The sequence below is a fragment of the Oncorhynchus kisutch genome, unplaced genomic scaffold (assembly GCF_002021735.2).
Source record: "Oncorhynchus kisutch isolate 150728-3 unplaced genomic scaffold, Okis_V2 Okis03b-Okis08b_hom, whole genome shotgun sequence".
NCBI classification, from domain to species: domain Eukaryota; kingdom Metazoa; phylum Chordata; class Actinopteri; order Salmoniformes; family Salmonidae; genus Oncorhynchus; species Oncorhynchus kisutch.
Window position 1 is genome coordinate 18,454,140 of NW_022261980.1, and position 22,606 is coordinate 18,476,745.

A 22,606-nucleotide genomic window follows, 5' to 3' on the forward strand; every position below is an offset into this window, starting at 1 on the left:
GAGAGATGGAGAGAGAGAAGAGGGGTTAGAGGGAGAGAGATGAAGGGGATGGGAGAGATGGAGAGAGAGAAGAGGGGTTAGAGGGAGAGAGATGAAGGGATGGGAGAGATGGAGAGAGAGAAGAGGGTTAGAGGGAGAGAGATGAAGGGGATGGGAGAGATGGAGAGAGAGAAGAGGGGTTAGAGGGAGAGAGATGAAGGGGATGGGAGAGATGGAGAGAGAGAAGAGGGGTTAGAGGGAGAGAGATGAAGGGGATGGGAGAGATGGAGAGAGAGAAGAGGGGTTAGAGGGAGAGAGATGAAGGGGATGGGAGAGATGGAGAGAGAGAAGAGGGGTTAGAGGGAGAGAGATGAAGGGATGGGAAGAGATGGAGAGAGAGAAGAGGGTTAGAGGGCGAGAGATGAAGGGGATGGGAGAGATGGAGAGAGAGAAGGGGGTTAGAGGGAGAGAGATGAAGGGGATGGGAGAGATGGAGAGAGAGAAGAGGGGTTAGAGGGAGAGAGATGAAGGGGATGGGAGAGATGGAGAGAGAGAAGAGGGGTTAGAGGGAGAGAGATGAAGGGGATGGGAGAGATGGAGAGAGAGAAGAGGGGTTAGAGGGAGAGAGATGAAGGGGATGGGAGAGATGGAGAGAGAGAAGAGGGGTTAGACGGGAGAGAGATGAAGGGGATGGGAGAGATGGAGAGAGAGAAGAGGGGTTAGAGGAGAGAGATGAGGGATGGGAGAGATGGAGAGAGAGAAGAGGGGTTAGAGGAGGAGAGAGATGAAGGGGATGGGAGAGATGGAGAGAGAGAAGAGGGTTAGAGGGAGAGAGATGAGGGATGGGAGAGATGGAGAGAGAGAAGAGGGGTTAGAGGGAGAGAGATGAAGGGGATGGGAGAGATGGAGAGAGAGAAGAGGGGTTAGAGGGAGAGAGATGAAGGGGATGGGAGAGGTGGAGAGAGAGAAGAGGGGTTAGAGGGAGAGAGATGAAGGGGATGGGAGAGGTGGAGAGAGAGAAGAGGGGTTAGAGGGAGAGAGATGAAGGGGATGGGAGAGATGGAGAGAGAGAAGAGGGGTTAGAGGGAGAGAGATGGAGGGGATGGGAGAGATGGAGAGAGAGAAGAGGGGTTAGAGGGAGAGAGATGAAGGGGATGGGAGAGGTAATACTGTTATTATTGAAGATTATTTATAGGAGTTGAAAAAAGAATCCGGTCTGATCATAAAGAATAATGTCTGCTAGGACATGAGGGTGAGGGGCTTCCCATGTGTTTTAATAGACCGGGTCTTTTTACTGCCCCGCCCCTCTGCTTCCTGGCTGAAAGGTTCATTGTTGATTTGCACAGCAGCAGCTCTGCTCTCTCCTCAGCTGTCTCTCTGAGGACCGACAGACACCCTAGAGGGAGGGAGCGGTGGCTGTCTCTCTGTGGCCGACTGACACCCTAGAGGGAGGGAGCGGTGGCTGTCTCTCTGTGGAAGAGGACCGACTGACACCCTAGAAGGAGGGAGCGGTGGCTGTCTCTCTGAGGACCGACTGACACCCTAGAGGGAGGGAGCGGTGGCTGTCTCTCTGAGGACCGACTGACACCCTAGATGGAGGGAGCGGTGGCTGTCTCTCTGAGGACCGACTGACACCCTAGAGGGAGGGAGCGGTGGCTGTCTCTCTGTGGAAGAGGACCGACTGACACCCTAGAGGGAGGGAGCGGTGGCTGTCTCTCTGTGGAAGAGGACCGACTGACACCCTAGAGGGAGGGAGCGGTGGCTGTCTCTCTGTGGAAGAGGACCGACTGACACCCTAGAGGGAGGGAGCGGTGGCTGTCTCTCTGAGGACCGACTGACACCCTAGAGGGAGGGAGCGGTGGCTGTTTCTCTGTGGAAGAGGACCGACTGACACCCTAGAGGGAGGGAGCGGTGGCTGTCTCTCTGAGGAAGAGGACTGACTGACACCCTAGAGGGAGGGAGCGGTGGCTGTCTCTCTGAGGAAGAGGACCGACTGACACCCTAGAGGGAGGGAGCGGTGGCTGTCTCTCTGTGGAAGAGGACTGACTGACACCCTAGAGGGAGGGAGCGGTGGCTGTCTCTCTGTGGAAGAGGACCGACTGACACCCTAGAAGGAGGGAGTGGTGGCTGTCTCTCTGAGGACCGACTGACACCCTAGAGGGAGGGAGCGGTGGCTGTCTCTCTGAGGACCGACTGACACCCTAGAGGGAGGGAGCGGTGGCTGTCTCTCTGAGGAAGAGGACTGACTGACACCCTAGAGGGAGGGAGCGGTGGCTGTCTCTCTGAGGAAGAGGACCGACTGACACCCTAGAGGGAGGGAGCGGTGGCTGTCTCTCTGAGGACCGACTGACACCCTAGAGGGAGGGAGCGGTGGCTGTTTCTCTGTGGAAGAGGACCGACTGACACCCTAGAGGGAGGGAGCGGTGGCTGTCTCTCTGAGGACCGACTGACACCCTAGAGGGAGGGAGCGGTGGCTGTCTCTCTGTGGAAGAGGACCGACTGACACCCTAGAGGGAGGGAGCGGTGGCTGTCTCTCTGTGGAAGAGGACCGACTGACACCCTAGAGGGAGGGAGCGGTGGCTGTCTCTCTGAGGAAGAGTAACCATAGTAACACACCAAAACACCCTGTGCATGGTTTTACTGTTTCAGACATTTCCCTGGCTATGTAGTCAAGTAACCATAGTAACACACCAATAGGTTTTGCCAACATGCAACTTCCCCCAACATGTCTATGTTTTCCCTAAATGCTGCTGGGAGGATTCCTTGTTTCCTGCTTATTCCCTTCTGATGGTGTAGACTATATTACATGGATTTATTGTGATGGTGTAGGCTATATTACATGGATTTATTGTGATGGTGTAGGCTATATTACATGGATTTATTGTGATGGTGTAGACTATATTACATGGATTTATTGTGATGGTGTAGGTAGACTATATTACATGGATTTATTGTGATGGTGTAGGTAGACTATATTACATGGATTTATTGTGATGGTGTAGACTATATTACATGGATTTATTGTGATGGTGTAGGTAGACTATATTACATGGATTTATTGTGATGGTGTAGGTAGACTATATTACATGGATTTATTGTGATGGTGTAGGTAGACTATATTACATGGATTTATTGTGATGGTGTAGGTAGACTATATTACATGGATTTATTGTGATGGTGTAGACTATATTACATGGATTTATTGTGATGGTGTAGACTATATTACATGGATTTATTGTGATGGTGTAGACTATATTACATGGATTTATTGTGATGGTGTAGGTAGACTATATTACATGGATTTATTGTGATGGTGTAGGTAGATTATATTACATGGATTTATTGTGATGGTGTAGGTAGACTATATTACATGGATTTATTGTGATGGTGTAGGTAGACTATATTACATGGATTTATTGTGATGGTGTAGACTATATTACATTGATTTATTGTGATGGTGTAGACTATATTACACGGATTTATTGTGATGGTGTAGGTAGACTATATTACATGGATTTATTGTGATGGTGTAGGTAGACTATATTACATGGATTTATTGTGATGGTGTAGGCTATATTACATGGATTTATTGTGATGGGTGTAGGCTATATTACATGGATTTATTGTGATGGTGTAAGACTATATACATGGATTTATTGTGATGGTGTAGACTATATTACATGGATTTATTGTGATGGTGTAGACTATATTACATGGATTTATTGTGATGGTTGTAGGTAGACTATATTACATGGATTTATTGTGATGGTGTAGGTAGACTATATTACATGGATTTATTGTGATGGTGTAGGTAGACTATATTACATGGATTATTGTGATGGTGTAGACTATATTACATGGATTTATTGTGATGGTGTAGACTATATTACATGGATTTATTGTGATGGTGTAGGTATGGTGTAGGTAGGCTATATTACATGGATTTATTGTGATGGTTGTAGCTAGACTATATTACATGGATTTATTGTGATGGTGTAGACTATATTACATGGATTTATTGTGATGGTGTAGACTATATTACATGGATTTATTGTGATGGTGTAGGTAGACTATATTACATGGATTTATTGTGATGGTGTAGACTATATTACATGGATTTATTGTGATGGCGTAGGTAGGCTATATTACATGGATTTATTGTGATGGTGTAGGTAGACTATATTACATGGATTATTGTGAAGGTGTAGACTATATTACATGGATTTATTGTGAAGGTGTAGACTATATTACATGGATTTATTGTGATGGTGTAGGTAGACTATATTACATGGATTTATTGTGAAGGTGTAGACTATATTACATGGATTTATTGTGAAGGTGTAGGTAGACTATATTACATGGATTTATTGTGATGGTGTAGGTAGACTATATTACATGGATTTATTGTGATGGTGTAGGTAGACTATATTACATGGATTTATTGTGATGGTGTAGGTAGGCTATATTACATGGATTTATTGTGATGGTGTAGGTAGACTATATTACATGGATTTATTGTGAAGGTGTAGACTATATTACATGGATTTATTGTGATGGTGTAGACTATATTACATGGATTTATTGTGATGGTGTAGGTAGACTATATTACATGGATTTATTGTGATGGTGTAGGTAGACTATATTACATGGATTTATTGTGATGGTGTAGGTAGACTATATTACATGGATTTATTGTGATGGTGTAGGTAGACTATATTACATTGATTTATTGTGATGGTGTAGACTATATTACATGGATTTATTGTGATGGTGTAGGTAGACTATATTACATGGATTTATTGTGATGGTGTAGACTATTACATGGATTTATTGTGATGGTGTAGACTATATTACATGGATTTATTGTGATGGTGTAGGTAGACTATATTACATGGATTTATTGTGAAGGTGTAGACTATATTACATGGATTTATTGTGATGGTGTAGACTATATTACATGGATTTATTGTGATGGTGTAGGTAGACTATATTACATGGATTTATTGTGAAGGTGTAGACTATATTACATGGATTTATTGTGATGGTGTAGACTATATTACATGGATTTATTGTGAAGGTGTAGACTATATTACATGGATTTATTGTGATGGTGTAGACTATATTACATGGATTTATTGTGATGGTGTAGGTAGACTATATTACATGGATTTATTGTGATGGTGTCGACTATATTACATGGATTTATTGTGATGGTGTAGGTAGACTATATTACATGGATTTATTGTGATGGTGTAGGTAGATTATATTACATGGATTTATTGTGATGGTGTAGGTAGACTATATTACATGGATTTATTGTGATGGTGTAGGTAGATTATATTACATGGATTTATTGTGATGGTGTAGGTAGACTATATTACATGGATTTATTGTGATGGTGTAGACTATATTACATTGATTTATTGTGATGGTGTAGACTATATTACACGGATTTATTGTGATGGTGTAGACTATATTACATGTATTTATTGTGATGGTGTAGGTAGACTATATTACATGGATTTATTGTGATGGTGTAGAATATATTACATGGATTTACTGTGATGGTGTAGACTATATTACATGGATTTATTGTGATGGTGTAGACTATATTACATGGATTTATTGTGATGGTGTAGGTAGACTATATTACATGGATGTATTGTGATGGTGTAGGTAGACTATATTACATGGATTTATTGTGATGGTGTAGACTATATTACATGGATTTATTGTGATGGTGTAGGTAGACTATATTACATGGATTTATTGTGATGGTGTAGACTATATTACATGGATGTATTGTGATGGTGTAGGTAGACTATATTACATGGATTTATTGTGATGGTGTAGGTAGACTATATTACATGGATTTATTGTGATGGTGTAGGTAGATTATATTACATGGATTTATTGTGATGGTGTAGGTAGACTATATTACATGGATTTATTGTGATGGTGTAGACTATATTACATTGATTTATTGTGATGGTGTAGACTATATTACACGGATTTATTGTGATGGTGTAGGTAGACTATATGACATGGATGTATTGTGATGGTGTAGGTAGACTATATTACATGGATTTATTGTGATGGTGTAGGTAGACTATATTACATGGATTTATTGTGATGGTGTAGACTATATTACATTGATTTATTGTGATGGTGTAGACTATATTACATGGACTTATTGTGATGGTGTAGGTAGACTATATTACATGGATTTATTGTGAAGGTGTAGAATATATTACATGGATTTACTGTGATGGTGTAGACTATATTACATGGATTTATTGTGATGGTGTAGACTATATTACATGGATTTATTGTGATGGTGTAGGTAGACTATATTACATGGATGTATTGTGATGGTGTAGGTAGACTATATTACATGGATTTATTGTGATGGTGTAGACTATATTACATGGATTTATTGTGATGGTGTAGGTAGACTATATTACATGGATTTATTGTGATGGTGTAGACTATATTACATGGATTTATTGTGATGGTGTAGACTATATTACATGGATGTATTGTGATGGTGTAGGTAGACTATATTACATGGATGTATTGTGATGGTGTAGGTAGACTATATTACATGGATTTATTGTGATGGTGTAGGTAGACTATATTACATGGATTTATTGTGATGGTGTAGACTATTACATGGATTTATTGTGATGGTGTAGACTATATTACATGGATTTATTGTGATGGTGTAGGTAGACTATATTACATGGATTTATTGTGATGGTGTAGACTATATTACATGGATTTATTGTGATGGTGTAGGTAGACTATATTACATGGATTTATTGTGATGGTGTAGGTAGGCTATATTACATGGATTTATTGTGATGGTGTAGACTATATTACATGGATTTATTGTGATGGTGTAGACTATATTACATGGATTTATTGTGATGGTGTAGGTAGACTATATTACATGGATTTATTGTGATGGTGTAGACTATATTACATGGATTTATTGTGATGGTGTAGGTAGACTATATTACATGGATTTATTGTGATGGTGTAGGTAGGCTATATTACATGGATTTATTGTGATGGTGTAGACTATATTACATGGATTTATTGTGATGGTGTAGACTATATTACATGGATTTATTGTGATGGTGTAGGTAGACTATTACATGGATTTATTGTGATGGTGTAGACTATATTACATGGATTTATTGTGATGGTGTAGGTAGGCTATATTACATGGATTTATTGTGATGGTGTAGACTATATTACATGGATTTATTGTGATGGTGTAGGTAGACTATATTACATGGATGTATTGTGATGGTGTAGGTAGACTATATTACATGGATTTATTGTGATGGTGTAGACTATATTACATGGATTTATTGTGATGGTGTAGGTAGACTATATTACATGGATTTATTGTGATGGTGTAGACAATTTTCCATGGATTTATTGTGATGGTGTAGCTGATATTACATTTTGTGTTGTGTATTATGTGTTGCTGGTACATTACCAGGTCTGTGTTGTGTTGCTGGTTCATTAACAGGTCTGTGTTGCTGGTTCATTACCAGGTCTGTGTTGCTGGTTCATTACCAGGTCTGTGTTGCTGGTTCATTAATATCTCTCTCTTCATCACTCAATACCTAGGTTTACCTCCACTGTATTCACATCCTACCATACCTTTGTCTGTACATTATACCCTGATGCTATTTTATCGCCCCCAGAAACCTCCTTTTACTCTATGTTCCAGACGTTCTAGAAGACCAATTCTTATTGCTTTTAGCCGCACCCTTATTCTACTCCTCCTATGTTCCTCTGGCGATGTAGAGGTGAATCCAGGCCCTGCAGTGCCTAGCTCCACTCCTATTCCCCAGGCGCTCTCTTTTGACGACTTCTGTAACCGTAATAGCCTTGGTTTCATGCATGTTAACATTAGAAGCCTCCTCCCTAAGTTTGTTCTATTCACTGCTTTAGCACACTCTGCCAACCCGGATGTTCTAGCTGTGTCTGAATCCTGGCTTAGGAAGACCACCAAAAATTCAGAATTTTTAATTCCAAACTACAACATTTTCAGACAAGATAGAACTGCCAAAGGGGGCGGTGTTGCAATCTACTGCAAAGATAGCCTGCAGAGTTCTGTCCTACTATCCAGGTCTGTACCCAAACAATTTGAACTTCTACTTTTAAAAACAAGTCTCTCACCGTTGCCGCCTGCTATAGACCACCCTCTGCCCCCAGCTGTGCTCTGGACACCATATGTGAACTGATTGCCCCCCATCTATCTTCAGAGCTCGGGCACCCTCATAGATATCATCCTAACCAACTTCCCCTCTAAATACAGCTCTGCTGTCTTCAACCAAGATCTCAGTGATCACTGCCTCATTGCCTGCATCCGTAATGGGTCAGCGGTCAAACGACCTCCACTCATCACTGTAAAACGCTCACTGAAACACTTCAGCGAGCAGGCCTTTCTAATCGACCTGGCCGAGGTATCCTGGAAGGATATTGATCTCATCCCGTCAGTAGAGGATGCCTGGATATTTTTTTTTAAATGCCTTCCTAACCATCTTAAATAAACATGCCCCATTCAAGAAATTTAGAACCAGGAACAGATATAGCCCTTGGTTCTCCCCAGACCTGACTGCCCTTAACCAACACAAAAACATCCTATGGCGTTCTGCATTAGCATCGAACAGCCCCCGTGATATGCAGCTGTTCAGGGAAGCTAGAAACCATTATACACAGGCAGTTAGAAAAGCCAAGGCTAGCTTTTTCAAGCAGAAATGTGCTTCCTGCAACACTAACTCAAAAAAGTTCTGGGACACTGTAAAGTCCATGGAGAATAAGAACACCTCCTCCCAGCTGCCCACTGCACTGAAGATAGGAAACACTGTCACCACTGATAAATCCACCATAATTGAGAATTTCAATAAGCATTTTTCTACGGCTGGCCATGCTTTCCACCTGGCTACTCCTACCCCGGTCAACAGCACTGCACCCCCAACAGCAACTCGCCCAAGCCTTCCCCATTTCTCCTTCTCCCAAATCCATTCAGCTGATGTTCTGAAAGAGCTGCAAAATCTGGACCCCTACAAATCAGCCGGGCTATACAATCTGGACCCTTTCTTTCTAAAATGATCTGCCGAAATTGCTGCCACCCCTATTACTAGCCTGTTCAACCTCTCTTTCGTGTCATCTGAGATTCCCAAAGATTGGAAAGCAGCTGCGGTCATCCCCCTCTTCAAAGGGGGGGACACTCTTGACCCAAACTGCTACAGACCTATATCTATCCTACCATGCCTTTCTAAGGTCTTCGAAAGCCAAGTCAACAAACAGATTACCGACCATTTCGAATCTCACCATACCTTCTCTGCTATGCAATCTGGTTTCAGAGCTGGTCATGGGTGCACCTCAGCCACGCTCAAGGTCCTAAACTATATCTTAACCGCCATCGATAAGAAACATTACTGTGCAGCCGTATTCATTGATCTGGCCAAGGCTTTCGACTCTGTCAATCACCACATCCTCATCGGCAGACTCGACAGCCTTGGTTTCTCAAATGATTGCCTCGCCTGGTTCACCAACTACTTCTCTGATAGTTCAGTGTGTCAAATCGGAGGGTCTGCTGTCCGGACCTCTGGCATTCTCTATGGGGGTGCCACAGGGTTCAATTCTTGGACCGACTCTCTTCTCTGTATACATCAATGAGGTCGCTCTTGCTGCTGGTGAGTCTCTGATCCACCTCTACGCAGACGACACCATTCTGTATACCTCCGGCCCTTCTTTGGACACTGTGTTAACAACCCTCCAGGCAAGCTTCAATGCCATACAACTCTCCTTCCGTGGCCTCCAATTGCTCTTAAATACAAGTAAAACTAAATGCATGCTCTTCAAACGATCGCTACCTGCACCTACCCGCCTGTCCAACATCACTATTCTGGACGGCTCTGACTTAGAATACGTGGACAACTACAAATACTTAGGTGTCTGGTTAGACTGTAAACTCTCCTTCCAGACCCATATCAAACATCTCCAATCCAAAGTTAAATCTAGAATTGGCTTCCTATTTCGCAACAAAGCATCCTTCACTCATGCTGCCAAACATACCCTTGTAAAACTGACCATCCTACCAATCCTCGACTTTGGCGATGTCATTTACAAAATAGCCTCCAATACCCTACTCAACAATTTGGATGCAGTCTATCACAGTGCAATCCGTTTTGTCACCAAAGCCCCATATACTACCCACCATTGCGACCTGTACGCTCTCGTTGGCTGGCCCTCGCTTCATACTCGTCGCCAAACCCACTGGCTCTATGTCATCTACAAGACCCTGCTAGGTAAAGTCCCCCCTTATCTCAGCTCGCTGGTCACCATAGCATCTCCCACCTGTAGCACACGCTCCAGCAGGTATATCTCTCTAATCACCCCCAAAACCAATTCTTTCTTTGGCCGCCTCTCCTTCCAGTTCTCTGCTGCCAATGACTGGAACGAACTACAAAAATCTCTGAAACTGGAAACACTTATCTCCCTCACTAGCTTTAAGCACCAACTGTCAGAGCAGCTCACAGATTACTGCACCTGTACATAGCCCACCTATAATTTAGCCCAAACATCTACCTCTTTCCCAACTGTATTTAATTTATTTATTTATTTTGCTCCTTTGCACCCCATTATTTTTATTTCTACTTTGCACATTCTTCCATTGCAAAACTACCATTCCAGTGTTTTACTTGCTATATTGTAATTACTTTGCCACCATGGCCTTTTTTGCCTTTACCTCCCTTCTCACCTCATTTGCTCACATTGTATATAGACTTGTTTATACTGCATTATTGACTGTATGTTTGTTTTACTCCATGTGTAACTCTGTGTCGTTGTATCTGTCGAACTGCTTTGCTTTATCTTGGCCAGGTCGCAATTGTAAATGAGAACTTGTTCTCAACTTGCCTACCTGGTTAAATAAAGGTAAAATAAAAAATAAATTAAATTAATAGGTCTGTGTTGCTGGTACATTAACAGGTCTGTGTTGTGTTGCTGGTTTATTAATAGGTCTGTGTTGCTGGTACATTAACATGTCTGTGTTGCGTTGCTTGTTCATTACCAGGTCTGTGTTGCTGGTTCATTAACAGGTCTGTGTTGCTGGTGCATTACCAGGTCTGTGTTGTGTTGCTGGTTCATTACCAGGTCTGTGTTGTGTTGCTGGTTCATTACCAGGTCTGTGTTGTGTTGCTGGTTCATTACCAGGTCTGCGTTGCTGGTTCATTAATAGGTCTGTGTTGCTGGTACATTAACATGTCTGTGTTGCGTTGCTTGTTCATTACCAGGTCTGTGTTGCTGGTTCATTACCAGGTCTGTGTTGTGTTGCAGGTTCATTATCCGGTCTGTGTTGTGTTGCTGGTTCATTACCAGGTCTGTGTTGTGTTGCTGGTTCATTACCAGGTCTGTGTTGTGTTGCTGGTTCATTACCAGACAGCAGTATGTAGAGGTAGATTGTTAATATCCTGAGGCAAACTGATGACTTCAGACTGTGTTTTTCTTTAAGACCACATAATCACATCACTGCTGCTACTGCTGCTGTTCCCACGCTGTCTGACGCTCAGCCCTGTTTCACTCAGCCCTGTTTCACTCAGCTCTGTTTCACTCAGCTCTGTTTTACTCGTCCCTGCTTTACTCAGCCCTGCTTTACTCAGCCCTGCTTTACTCAGCCCTGCTTTACTCAGCCCTGAGCCCTGCTTTACTCAGCCCTGCTTTACTCAGCCCTGAGCCCTGCTTTACTCAGCCCTGCTTCACTCAGCCCTGAGCCCTGCTTTACTCAGCCCTGCTTTACTCAGCCCTGCTTCACTCAGCCCTGAGCCCTGCTTTACTCAGCCCTGCTTTACTCAGCCCTGCTTTACTCAGCCCTGCTTCACTCAGCCCTGAGCCCTACTTTACTCAGCCCTGCTTTACTCAGCCCTGCTTCACTCAGCCCTGAGCCCTGCTTTACTCAGCCCTGCTTCACTCAGCCCTGAGCCCTGCTTTACTCAGCCCTGCTTTACTCAGCCCTGCTTCACTCAGCCCTGAGCCCTGCTTTACTCAGCCCTGTTTCACTCAGCGCTGTTTTTCTCAGCCCTGTTTCACTTAGCCCTGTTTCACTTAGCCCTGCTTTACTCAGCCCTGTTTCACTCAGCGCTGTTTTACTCAGCCCTGTTTCACTCAGCGCTGTTTTACTCAGCCCTGTTTCACTTAGCCCTGCTTTACTCAGCCCTGTTTCACTCAGCGCTGTTTTACTCAGCCCTGTTTCACTCAGCGCTGTTTTACTCAGCCCTGTTTCACTTAGCCCTGCTTTACTCAGCCCTGTTTCACTTAGCCCTGCTTTACTCAGCCCTGTTTCACTCAGCCCTGCTTTACTCAGCCCTGTTTCACTCAGCGCTGTTTTACTCAGCCCTGTTTCACTTAGCCCTGCTTTACTCAGCCCTGTTTTACTCAGCCCTGCTTCACTCAGCCCTGTTTCACTTAGCCCTGTTTTACTCAGCCCTGTTTTATTCAGCCCTGTTTTATTCAGCCCTGCTTCACTCAGCCCTGTTTCACTCAGCCCTGTTTTATTCAGCCCTGCTTTACTCAGCCCTGTTTCACTCAGCCCTGTTTTACTCAGCTCTGCTTCACTCAGCCCTGCTTTACTCAGCCCTGCTTTACTCAGCCCTGTTTTACTCAGCCCTGTTTCACTCAGCCCTGCTTTACTCAGCCCTGCTTTACTCAGCCCTGGCTGGGGGACAGTGGATGAAGTTTATAAATGCTTGGCTGGGCTGGGGGACAGTGGATGAAGTTTATGAATGCCTGGCTGGATTGTGGGACAGTGGATGAAGTTTGTAAATGCCTGACTGGATTGGGGGACAGTGGATAAAGTTTATTTGTGCCTGGGGTGGGCTGCTGGACAGTGGATACAGTTTATGAATGCCTGGCTGGGCTGTGGGACAGTGGATGCAGTTTATGAATGCCTGGCTGGGCTGGGGACAGTGGATAAAGTTTACGAATGCCTGGCTGGGCTGGGGGACAGTGGATAAAGTTTATGAATGCCTGGCTGGGCTGGGGACAGTGGATGAAGTTAATGAATGCCTGGCTGGGCTGTGGGACAGTGGATGAAGTTTATGAATGCATGGCTGGGCTGGGGGACAGTGGATGAAGTCTATGAATGCCTGGCTGGGCTGGGGGACAGTGGATAAAGTTTATAAATGCCTGGATGGGCTGCTGGACAGTGCTCTCACACACAGACACACTAACACACATACTGAGACAAACACACTACCACACACATTAGAAGTTAAAACAAGTACCCCCTCTCTCTCCCTTCCCCAAATCCTTACCTTCCCTGCAGTAGGTCCAGTGTCTGGGTACTCCAGTGTTCCAGTGTCTGGGTACTCCAGTGGTCCAGTGTCTGAGTACTCCAGTGGTCCAGTGTCTGAGTACTCCAGTGGCTCAGTGGTCCAGTGTCTGGGTACTCCAGTGGTCCAGTGGCTCAGTGTTCCAGTGTCTGGGTACTCCAGTGGTCCAGTGTCTGGGTACTCCAGTGGTCCAGTGTCTGAGTACTCCAGTGGTCCAGTGTCTGAGTACTCCAGTGGCTCAGTGGTCCAGTGTCTGGGTGGTCCTGTGGCTCAGTGGTCCAGTGTCTGGGTACTCCAGTGTTCCAGTGTCTGAGTACTTAATAGCCTTAGTTCTCCTATGCTCCTCAAGGTGCTGGTAGTAGTGGTGGTGCTAAATGTCCGTTCTGTGGTGGAGCCATCCCCTGACAGGGTCTCCTCTCTCTCACTCTCTCGCTCTCTCTCTCTCTCTCTGTCTCTCTCTCTCTCTCCCTCTCTCTCTCTCTCTGTCTCTCTCCCTCTCCCTCTCTGTCTCTCTCCCTCTCTGTCTCTCTCCCTCTCCCTCTCTCTCTCTCGCTCTCTCTGTCACTCTCTCTCTCTCCCTCTCTCTGTCACTCTCTCTCTCCCTCTCTCTCTCTCTGTCTTCTCTCTCTCTCTCTCTCTCTCTCTCTCTCTCTCTCCTCTCTCTCTCTCTCTCTCTCTCTCTCTCTCTCCAGGAGCAGGCAGCGGTCTGACTGTCTCCTCTTCTCCCCGCCAGGTGTACAAGAAGCAGGCAGCCTGCAGCCTGGGGGTTCTGGGCCAGAGGCTGGTGGAGCAGGAGGAGGACTTTGCAGGGAGGGCAGCCTCCTACCAGACAGAAATACAGCACCTCCAGAGGCTTCTACGAGACAAACAGCACGACCTGGACGGAGTGCTGCAGCAGAAAAGGTACCAGCCAGGGAAACAGGCAGACAGTCAGAGAACCAGGCAGCCAGCCAGGCAGCTACTCAGCCAGGGAAACAGGCAGACAGTCAGAGAACCAGGCAGCCAGCCAGGCAGCTACTCAGCCAGGAACAGGCAGACAGTCAGAGAAACAGGCAGGCAGAGAGACGGTAGCCGAGTCACACACAGGCAGGAAGTAGTGAGCAGGCAGGCAGCCGAGTCACTAGCAACGCAAACCAATGACAGGCCCCGGAGGGAGCGCAAGGTGGGGAGGAGGGGGAGTCAGCAAAGCGCTTCTGCCTGGGCAAGACAGAACAGCTGCAGACTGTTTTCTCTGTCTCTCTCTCACAGTCACTCCCTCTCTGTGTCACTCTCATCTTCTCTCTGTTGTTCTCTCTCTCTCGGTGTTATGCCCCTCTCTTTCTCTGTCTCTCTCTCACAGTCACTCTCCCTCTGTGTCACTCTCCTCTCTCTCTGTTGTTCTCTCTCTCTCGGTGTTATGCCCTCTCTTTCTCTGTCTCTCTCACAGTCACTCTCCCTCTGTGTCACTCTCTCTCTCTCTGTTTGTTCTATTCTCTCATCGGGGTTATGCCCCTCTCTTTCTCTGTCTTCTCTCTCACATTCACTCTCCCTCTGTCTCTGGTCACTCTCTCTCTCTCTGTTGTTCTCTCTCTCTCGGTGTTATGCCCTCTCTTTCTCTGTCTCTCTCTCACAGTCACTCTCCCTCTGTGTCACTCTCTCTCTCTCATGTTGTTCTCTCTCTCTCGCGTGTTTAGCCCTCTCTTTCTCTGTCTCTCTCTCACAGTCACTCTCCCTCTGTGTCACTCTCTCTCTCTCTGTTGTTCTCTCTCTCTCGGTGTTATGCCCTCTCTTTCTCTGTCTCTCTCTCACAGTCACTCTCCCTCTGTGTCACTCTCTCTCTCTCTGTTGTTCTCTCTCTCTCGGTGTTATGCCCTCTCTTTCTCTGTCTCTCTCTCACAGTCACTCTCCCTCTGTGTCACTCTCTCTCTCTCTGTTGTTCTCTCTCTCTCGGTGTTATCCCTCTCTTTCTCTCTCTCTCTCACAGTCACTCTCCCTCTGTGTCACTCTCTCTCTCTCTGTTGTTCTCTCTCTCTCGGGTGTTATGCCCTCTCTTTCTCTGTCTCTCTCTCACAGTCACTCTCCCTCTGTGTCACTCTCTCTCTCTCTGTTGTTCTCTCTCTCTCGGTGTTATGCCCTCTCTTTCTCTGTCTCTCTCTCACAGTCACTCTCCCTCTGTGTCACTCTCTCTCTCTCTGTTGTTCTCTCTCTCGGTGTTATGCCCTCTCTTCTCTGTCTCTCTCACAGTCACTCTCCCTCTGTGTCACTCTCTCTCTCTCTGTTGTTCTCTCTCTCTCGGTGTTATGCCCTCTCTTTCTCTGTCTCTCTCTCACAGTCACTCTCCCTCTGTGTCACTCTCTCTCTCTCTGTTGTTCTCTCTCTCTCGGTGTTATGCCCTCTCTTTCTCTGTCTCTCTCTCACAGTCACTCTCCCTCTGTGTCACTCTCTCTCTCTCTGTTGTTCTCTCTCTCTCGGTGTTATGCCCTCTCTTTCTCTGTCTCTCTCTCACAGTCACTCTCCCTCTGTGTCACTCTCTCTCTCTCTGTTGTTTCTCTCTCTCGGGTTATGCCCTATCTTTCTCTGTCTTCTCTCAAGCACTCTCCCTCTGTGTCACTCTCTCCTCTCTGTTGTTCTCTCTCTCTCGGTGTTATGCCCTCTCTTTCTCTGTCTCTCTCTCAAGTCACTTCCCTCTGTGTCTCTCTCTATCTCTCTGTTGTTCTCTCTCTCTCCGTGTGTTATGCCCTATTTTCCTGTCTCTCTCTCACAGTCACTCTCCCTGGGTCCTCTCTCTCTCTGGTGTTCTCTCTCTCTCGTGTTAGCCCTCTCTTCTCTGTCTCTCTCTCACAGTCACTCTCCCTCTGTGCACTCTCTCTCTCTCTGTTGTTCTCTCTCTCTCGGTGTTATGCCCTCTCTTCTCTGTCTCTCTCTCACAGTCACTCTCCATCTGTGGTCACTCTCTCTCTCTCTGTTGTTCTCTCTCTCTAGGTGTNTCCCCAGGCGCTCTCTTTTGACGACTTCTGTAACCGTAATAGCCTTGGTTTCATGCATGTTAACATTAGAAGCCTCCTCCCTAAGTTTGTTCTATTCACTGCTTTAGCACACTCTGCCAACCCGGATGTTCTAGCTGTGTCTGAATCCTGGCTTAGGAAGACCACCAAAAATTCAGAATTTTTAATTCCAAACTACAACATTTTCAGACAAGATAGAACTGCCAAAGGGGGCGGTGTTGCAATCTACTGCAAAGATAGCCTGCAGAGTTCTGTCCTACTATCCAGGTCTGTACCCAAACAATTTGAACTTCTACTTTTAAAAACACCTCTCTCAAGTCTCACCGTTGCCGCCTGCTATAGACCACCCTCTCTGCAACCCCTGCCCCCCATCTATCTGCTCTGACACCATAATGTGAACTGATTGCCCCCCATCTATCTTCAGAGCTCGGGCACCCTCATAGATATCATCCTAACCAACTTCCCCTCTAAATACAGCTCTGCTGTCTTCAACCAAGATCTCAGCGATCACTGCCTCATTGCCTGCATCCGTAATGGGTCAGCGGTCAAACGACCTCCACTCATCACTGTAAAACGCTCCTGAAACACTTCAGCGAGCAGGCCTTTCTAATCGACCTGGCCTGAGGTATCCTGGAAGGATATTGATCTCATCCCGTCAGTAGAGGATGCCTGATATTTTTTAAAATGCCTTCCTAACCATCTTAAAGAAACATAGCCCCATTCAAGAAATTTGAAACCAGGAACAGATATAGCCCCTTGGTTCTCCCCAGACCTGACTGCCCTTAACCAACACAAAAACATCCTATGGCGTTCTGCATTAGCATCGAACAGCCCCGTGATATGCAGCTGTTCAGGGAAGCTAGAAATCATTATACACAGGCAGTTAGAAAAGCCAGGCTAGCTTTTCAAGCAGAAATTGCTTCCTGCAACACTAACTCAAAAAAGTTCTGGGACACTGTAAAGTCCATGGAGAATAAGAACACCTCCTCCCAGCTGCCCACTGCACTGAAGATAGGAAACACTGTCACCACTGATAAATCCACCATAATTGAGAATTTCAATAAGCATTTTTCTACGGCTGGCCATGCTTTCCACCTGGCTACTCCTACCCCGGACAACAGCACTGCACCCCCAACAGCAACTCGCCCAAGCCTTCCCCATTTCTCCTTCTCCCAAATCCATTCAGCTGATGTTCTGAAAGAGCTGCAAATCTGGACCCCTACAAATCAGCCGGGCTAGACAATCTGGACCCTTTCTTTCTAAAATTATCTGCCGAAATTGTTGCCACCCCTATTACTAGCCTGTTCAACCTCTCTTTCGTGTCGTCTGAGATTCCCAAAGATTGGAAAGCAGCTGCGGTCATCCCCCTCTTCAAAGGGGGGACACTCTTGACCCAAACTGCTACAGACCTATATCTATCCTACCGTGCCTTTCTAAGGTCTTCGAAAGCCAAGTCAACAAACAGATTACCGACCATTTCGAATCTCACCATACCTTCTCTGCTATGCAATCTGGTTTCAGAGCTGGTCATGGGTGCACCTCAGCCACGCTCAAGGTCCTAAACGATATCTTAACCGCCATCGATAAGAAACATTACTGTGCAGCCGTATTCATTGATCTGGCCAAGGCTTTCGACTCTGTCAATCACCATATCCTCATCGGCAGACTCGACAGCCTTGGTTTCTCAAATGATTGCCTCGCCTGGTTCACCAACTACTTCTCTGATAGAGTTCAGTGTGTCAAATCGGAGGGTCTGCTGTCCGGACCTCTGGCAGTCTCTATGGGGGTGCCACAGGGTTCAATTCTTGGACCGACTCTCTTCTCTGTATACATCAATGAGGTCGCTCTTGCTGCTGGTGAGTCCCTGATCCACCTCTACGCAGACGACACCATTCTGTATACTTCCGGCCCTTCTTTGGACACTGTGTTAACAACCCTCCAGGCAAGCTTCAATGCCATACAACTCTCCTTCCGTGGCCTCCAATTGCTCTTAAATACAAGTAAAACTAAATGCATGCTCTTCAACCGATCGCTACCTGCACCTACCCGCCTGTCCAACATCACTACTCTGGACGGCTCTGACTTAGAATACGTGGACAACTACAAATACTTAGGTGTCTGGTTAGACTGTAAACTCTCCTTCCAGACCCATATCAAACATCTCCAATCCAAAGTTAAATCTAGAATTGGCTTCCTATTTCGCAACAAAGCATCCTTCACTCATGCTGCCAAACATACCCTTGTAAAACTGACCATCCTACCAATCCTCGACTTTGGCGATGTCATTTACAAAATAGCCTCCAATACCCTACTCAACAAATTGGATGCAGTCTATCACAGTGCAATCCGTTTTATCACCAAAGCCCCATATACTACCCACCATTGCGACCTGTACGCTCTCGTTGGCTGGCCCTCGCTTCATACTCGTCGCCAAACCCACTGGCTCCATGTCATCTACAAGACCCTGCTAGGTAAAGTCCCCCCTTATCTCAGCTCGCTGGTCACCATAGCATCTCCCACCTGTAGCACACGCTCCAGCAGGTATATCTCTCTAGTCACCCCCAAAACCAATTCTTTCTTTGGCCGCCTCTCCTTCCAGTTCTCTGCTGCCAATGACTGGAACGAACTACAAAAATCTCTGAAACTGGAAACACTTATCTCCCTCACTAGCTTTAAGCACCAACTGTCAGAGCAGCTCACAGATTACTGCACCTGTACATAGCCCACCTATAATTTAGCCCAAAACACTACCTCTTTCCCAACTGTATTTAATTTAATTTATTTATTTTGCTCCTTTGCACCCCATTATTTTTATTTCTACTTTGCACATTCTTCCATTGCAAACTACCATTCCAGTGTTTTACTTGCTATATTGTATTACTTTGCCACCATGGCCTTTTTTGCCTTTACCTCCCTTCTCACCTCATTTGCTCACATTGTATATAGACTTGTTTATACTGCATTATTGACTGTATGTTTGTTTTACTCCATGTGTAACTCTGTGTCGTTGTATCTGTCGAACTCTTTGGCTTTATCTTGGCCAGGTCGCAATTGTAAATGAGAACTTGTTCTCAACTTGCTACCTGGTTAAATAAAGGTAAAATAAAAAATAAATTAAATTAATAGGTCTGTGTTGCTGGTACATTAACAGTCTGTTTGTGTTTGCTGGTTTAGGTCTGTGTTGCTGGTACATTACATGTCTGTGTTGCGTTGCTTGTTTCATTACCAGGTCTGTGTTGCTGGTTCATTACAGGTCTGTGTTGCTGGTGCATTACCAGGTCTGTGTTGTGTTGCTGGTTCATTACCAGGTCTGTGTTGTGTTGCTGGTTCATTACCAGGTCTGTGTGTGTTGCTGGTTCATTACCAGGTCTGTCGTTGCTGGTTCATTATAGGTCTGTGTTGCTGTACATTAATGTCTGTGTTGCGTTGCTTGTTCATTACCAGGTCTGTGTTGCTGGTTCATTACCAGGTCTGTGTTGTGTTGCAGGTTCATTATCCGGTCTGTGTTGTGTTGCTGGTTCATTACCAGGTCTGTGTTGTGTTGCTGGTTCATTACCAGGTCTGTGTTGTGTTGCTGGTTCATTACCAGACAGCAGTATGTAGAGGTAGATTGTTAATATCCTGAGGCAAACTGATGACTTCAGACTGTGTTTTTCTTTAAGACCACATAATCACATCACTGCTGCTACTGCTGCTGTTCCCACGCTGTCTGACGCTCAGCCCTGTTTCACTCAGCCTGTTTCACTCAGCTCTGTTTCACTCAGCTCTGTTTTACTCGTCCCTGCTTTACTCAGCCCTGCTTTACTCTCAGCCCTGCTTTACTCACTCGCCCTGCTTTACTCAGCCCTGAGCCCTGCTTTACTCAGCCCTGCTTTACTCAGCCTGAGCCCTGCTTTACTCAGCCCTGCTTCACTCAGCCCTGAGCCCTGCTTTACTCAGCCCTGCTTTACTCAGCCCTGCTTCACTCAGCCAGCCCTGAGCCCTGCTTTACTCAGCCCTGCTTTACTCAGCCCTGCTTTACTCAGCCCTGCTTCACTCAGCCCTGAGCCCTGCTTTACTCAGCCCTGCTTTACTCAGCCCTGCTTCACTCAGCCTGAGCCTGCTTTACTCAGCCCTGCTTCACTCAGCCCTGAGCCCTGCTTTACTCAGCCCTGCTTTCACTCAGCCCTGCTTTCCTCAGCCCTGAGCCTCCTTTACCAGCCCTGTTTACTCAGCGCTGTTTTTCTCAGCCCTGTTTTCACTTAGCCCTGTTTCACTTAGCCCTGCTTTACTCAGCCCTGTTTCACTTAGCGCTGTTTTACTCAGCCCTGTTTCACTCAGCGCTGTTTTACTCAGCCCTGTTTCACTTAGCCCTGCTTTACTCAGCCCTGTTTCACTCAGCGCTGTTTTTAACTCAGCCCTGTTTCACTCAGCGCTGTTTTAACTCAGCCCTGTTTCACTTAGCCCTGCTTTACTCAGCCCTGTTTCACTTAGCCCTGCTTTACTCAGCCCTGTTTCACTCAGCCCTGCTTTACTCAGCCCCTGTTTCACTCAGCGCTGTTTTACTCAGCCCTGTTTCACTTAGCCCTGCTTTACCTCAGCCCTGTTTTACTCAGCCCTGCTTCACTCAGCCCTGTTTCACTTAGCCCTGTTTTACTCAGCCCTGTTTTATTCAGCCCTGTTTTATTCAGCCCTGCTTCACTCAGCCCTGTTTCAACTCAGCCCTGTTTATTCAGCCCTGCTTTACTCAGGCCCTGTTTCACTCAGCCCTGTTTTTACTCAGCTCTGCTTCACTCAAGCCCTGCTTTACTCAAGCCCTGCTTTACTCAGCCCTGTTTTACTCAGCCCTGTTTCACTCAGCCCTGCTTTACTCAGCCCTGCTTTACTCAGCCCTGGCTGGGGACAGTGGATGAAGTTTATAATGCTTGGCTGGGCTGGGGACAGTGGATGAAGTTTATGAATGCCTGGCTGGATTGTGGGACAGTGGATGAAGTTTGTAAATGCCTGACTGGATTGGGGGACAGTGGATAAAGTTTATTGTGCCTGGGGTGGCTGCTGGACAGTGGATACAGTTTATGAATGCCTGGCTGGGCTGTGGGACAGTGGATGCAGTTTATGAATGCCTGGCTGGGCTGGGGACAGTGGATAAAGTTTACGAATGCCTGGCTGGGCTGGGGGACAGTGGATAAAGTTTATGAATGCCTGGCTGGGCTGGGGACAGTGGATGAAGTTATGAATGCCTGGCTGGGCTGTGGGACAGTGGATGAAGTTTATGAATGCATGGCTGGGCTGGGGGACAGTGGATGAAGTCTATGAATGCCTGGCTGGGCTGGGGGACAGTGATAAAGTTTATAAATGCCTGGATGGGCTGCTGGACAGTGCTCTCACACACAGACACACTAACACACATACTGAGACAAACACACTACCACACACATTAGAAGTTAAAACAAGTACCCCTCTCTCTCCCTTCCCCAAATCCTTACCTTCCCTGCAGTAGGTCCAGTGTCTGGGTACTCCAGTGTTCCAGTGTCTGGGTACTCCAGTGGTCCAGTGTCTGAGTACTCCAGTGGTCCAGTGTCTGAGTACTCCAGTGGCTCAGTGGTCCAGTGTCTGGGTACTCCAGTGGTCCAGTGGCTCAGTGTTCCAGTGTCTGGGTACTCCAGTGGTCCAGTGTCTGGGTACTCCAGTGGTCCAGTGTCTGAGTACTCCAGTGGTCCAGTGTCTGAGTACTCCAGTGGCTCAGTGGTCCAGTGTCTGGGTGGTCCTGTGGCTCAGTGGTCCAGTGTCTGGGTACTCCAGTGTTCCAGTGTCTGAGTACTTAATAGCCTTAGTTCTCCTATGCTCCTCAGGTGCTGGTAGTAGTGGTGGTGCTAAATGTCCGTTCTGTGGTGGAGCCATCCCCTGACAGGGTCTCCTCTCTCTCACTCTCTCGCTCTCTCTCTCTCTCTCTGTCTCTCTCTCCTCTCCCTCTCTCTCTCTCTCTGTCTCTCTCCCTCTCCCTCTCTGTCTCTCTCCCTCTCTGTCTCTCTCCCTCTCCCTCTCTCTCTCTCGCTCTCTCTGTCACTCTCTCTCTCTCCCTCTCTCTGTCACTCTCTCTCTCCCTCTCTCTCTCTCTGTCTTCTCTCTCTCTCTCTCTCTCTCTCTCTCTCTCTCTCTCTCTCTCTCTCTCTCTCTCTCTCTCTCTCCAGGAGCAGGCAGCGGTCTGACTGTCTCCTCTTCTCCCCCGCCAGGTGTACAAGAAGCAGGCAGCCTGCAGCCTGGGGGGTTCTGGGCCAGAGGCTGGTGGAGCAGGAGGAGGACTTT

The 22,606-nt window shown here is 46.3% G+C and overlaps 1 protein-coding gene across 25 annotated transcripts in view; it reads left to right on the plus strand.

Moving 5' to 3' along the window:
* cep89 (centrosomal protein 89) overlaps window positions 1-22,606 on the plus strand; it is a 251,940-nt gene that overhangs the window by 208,803 nt on the left and 20,531 nt on the right. For all 25 annotated transcript variants that reach the window (XM_031812671.1, XM_031812681.1, XM_031812674.1 and 22 more), the window contains exon 19: window positions 14,071-14,240. In XM_031812671.1, the coding sequence (XP_031668531.1) occupies window positions 14,071-14,240 (170 nt within the window). The remainder of the gene's footprint in view (window positions 1-14,070; window positions 14,241-22,606) is intronic.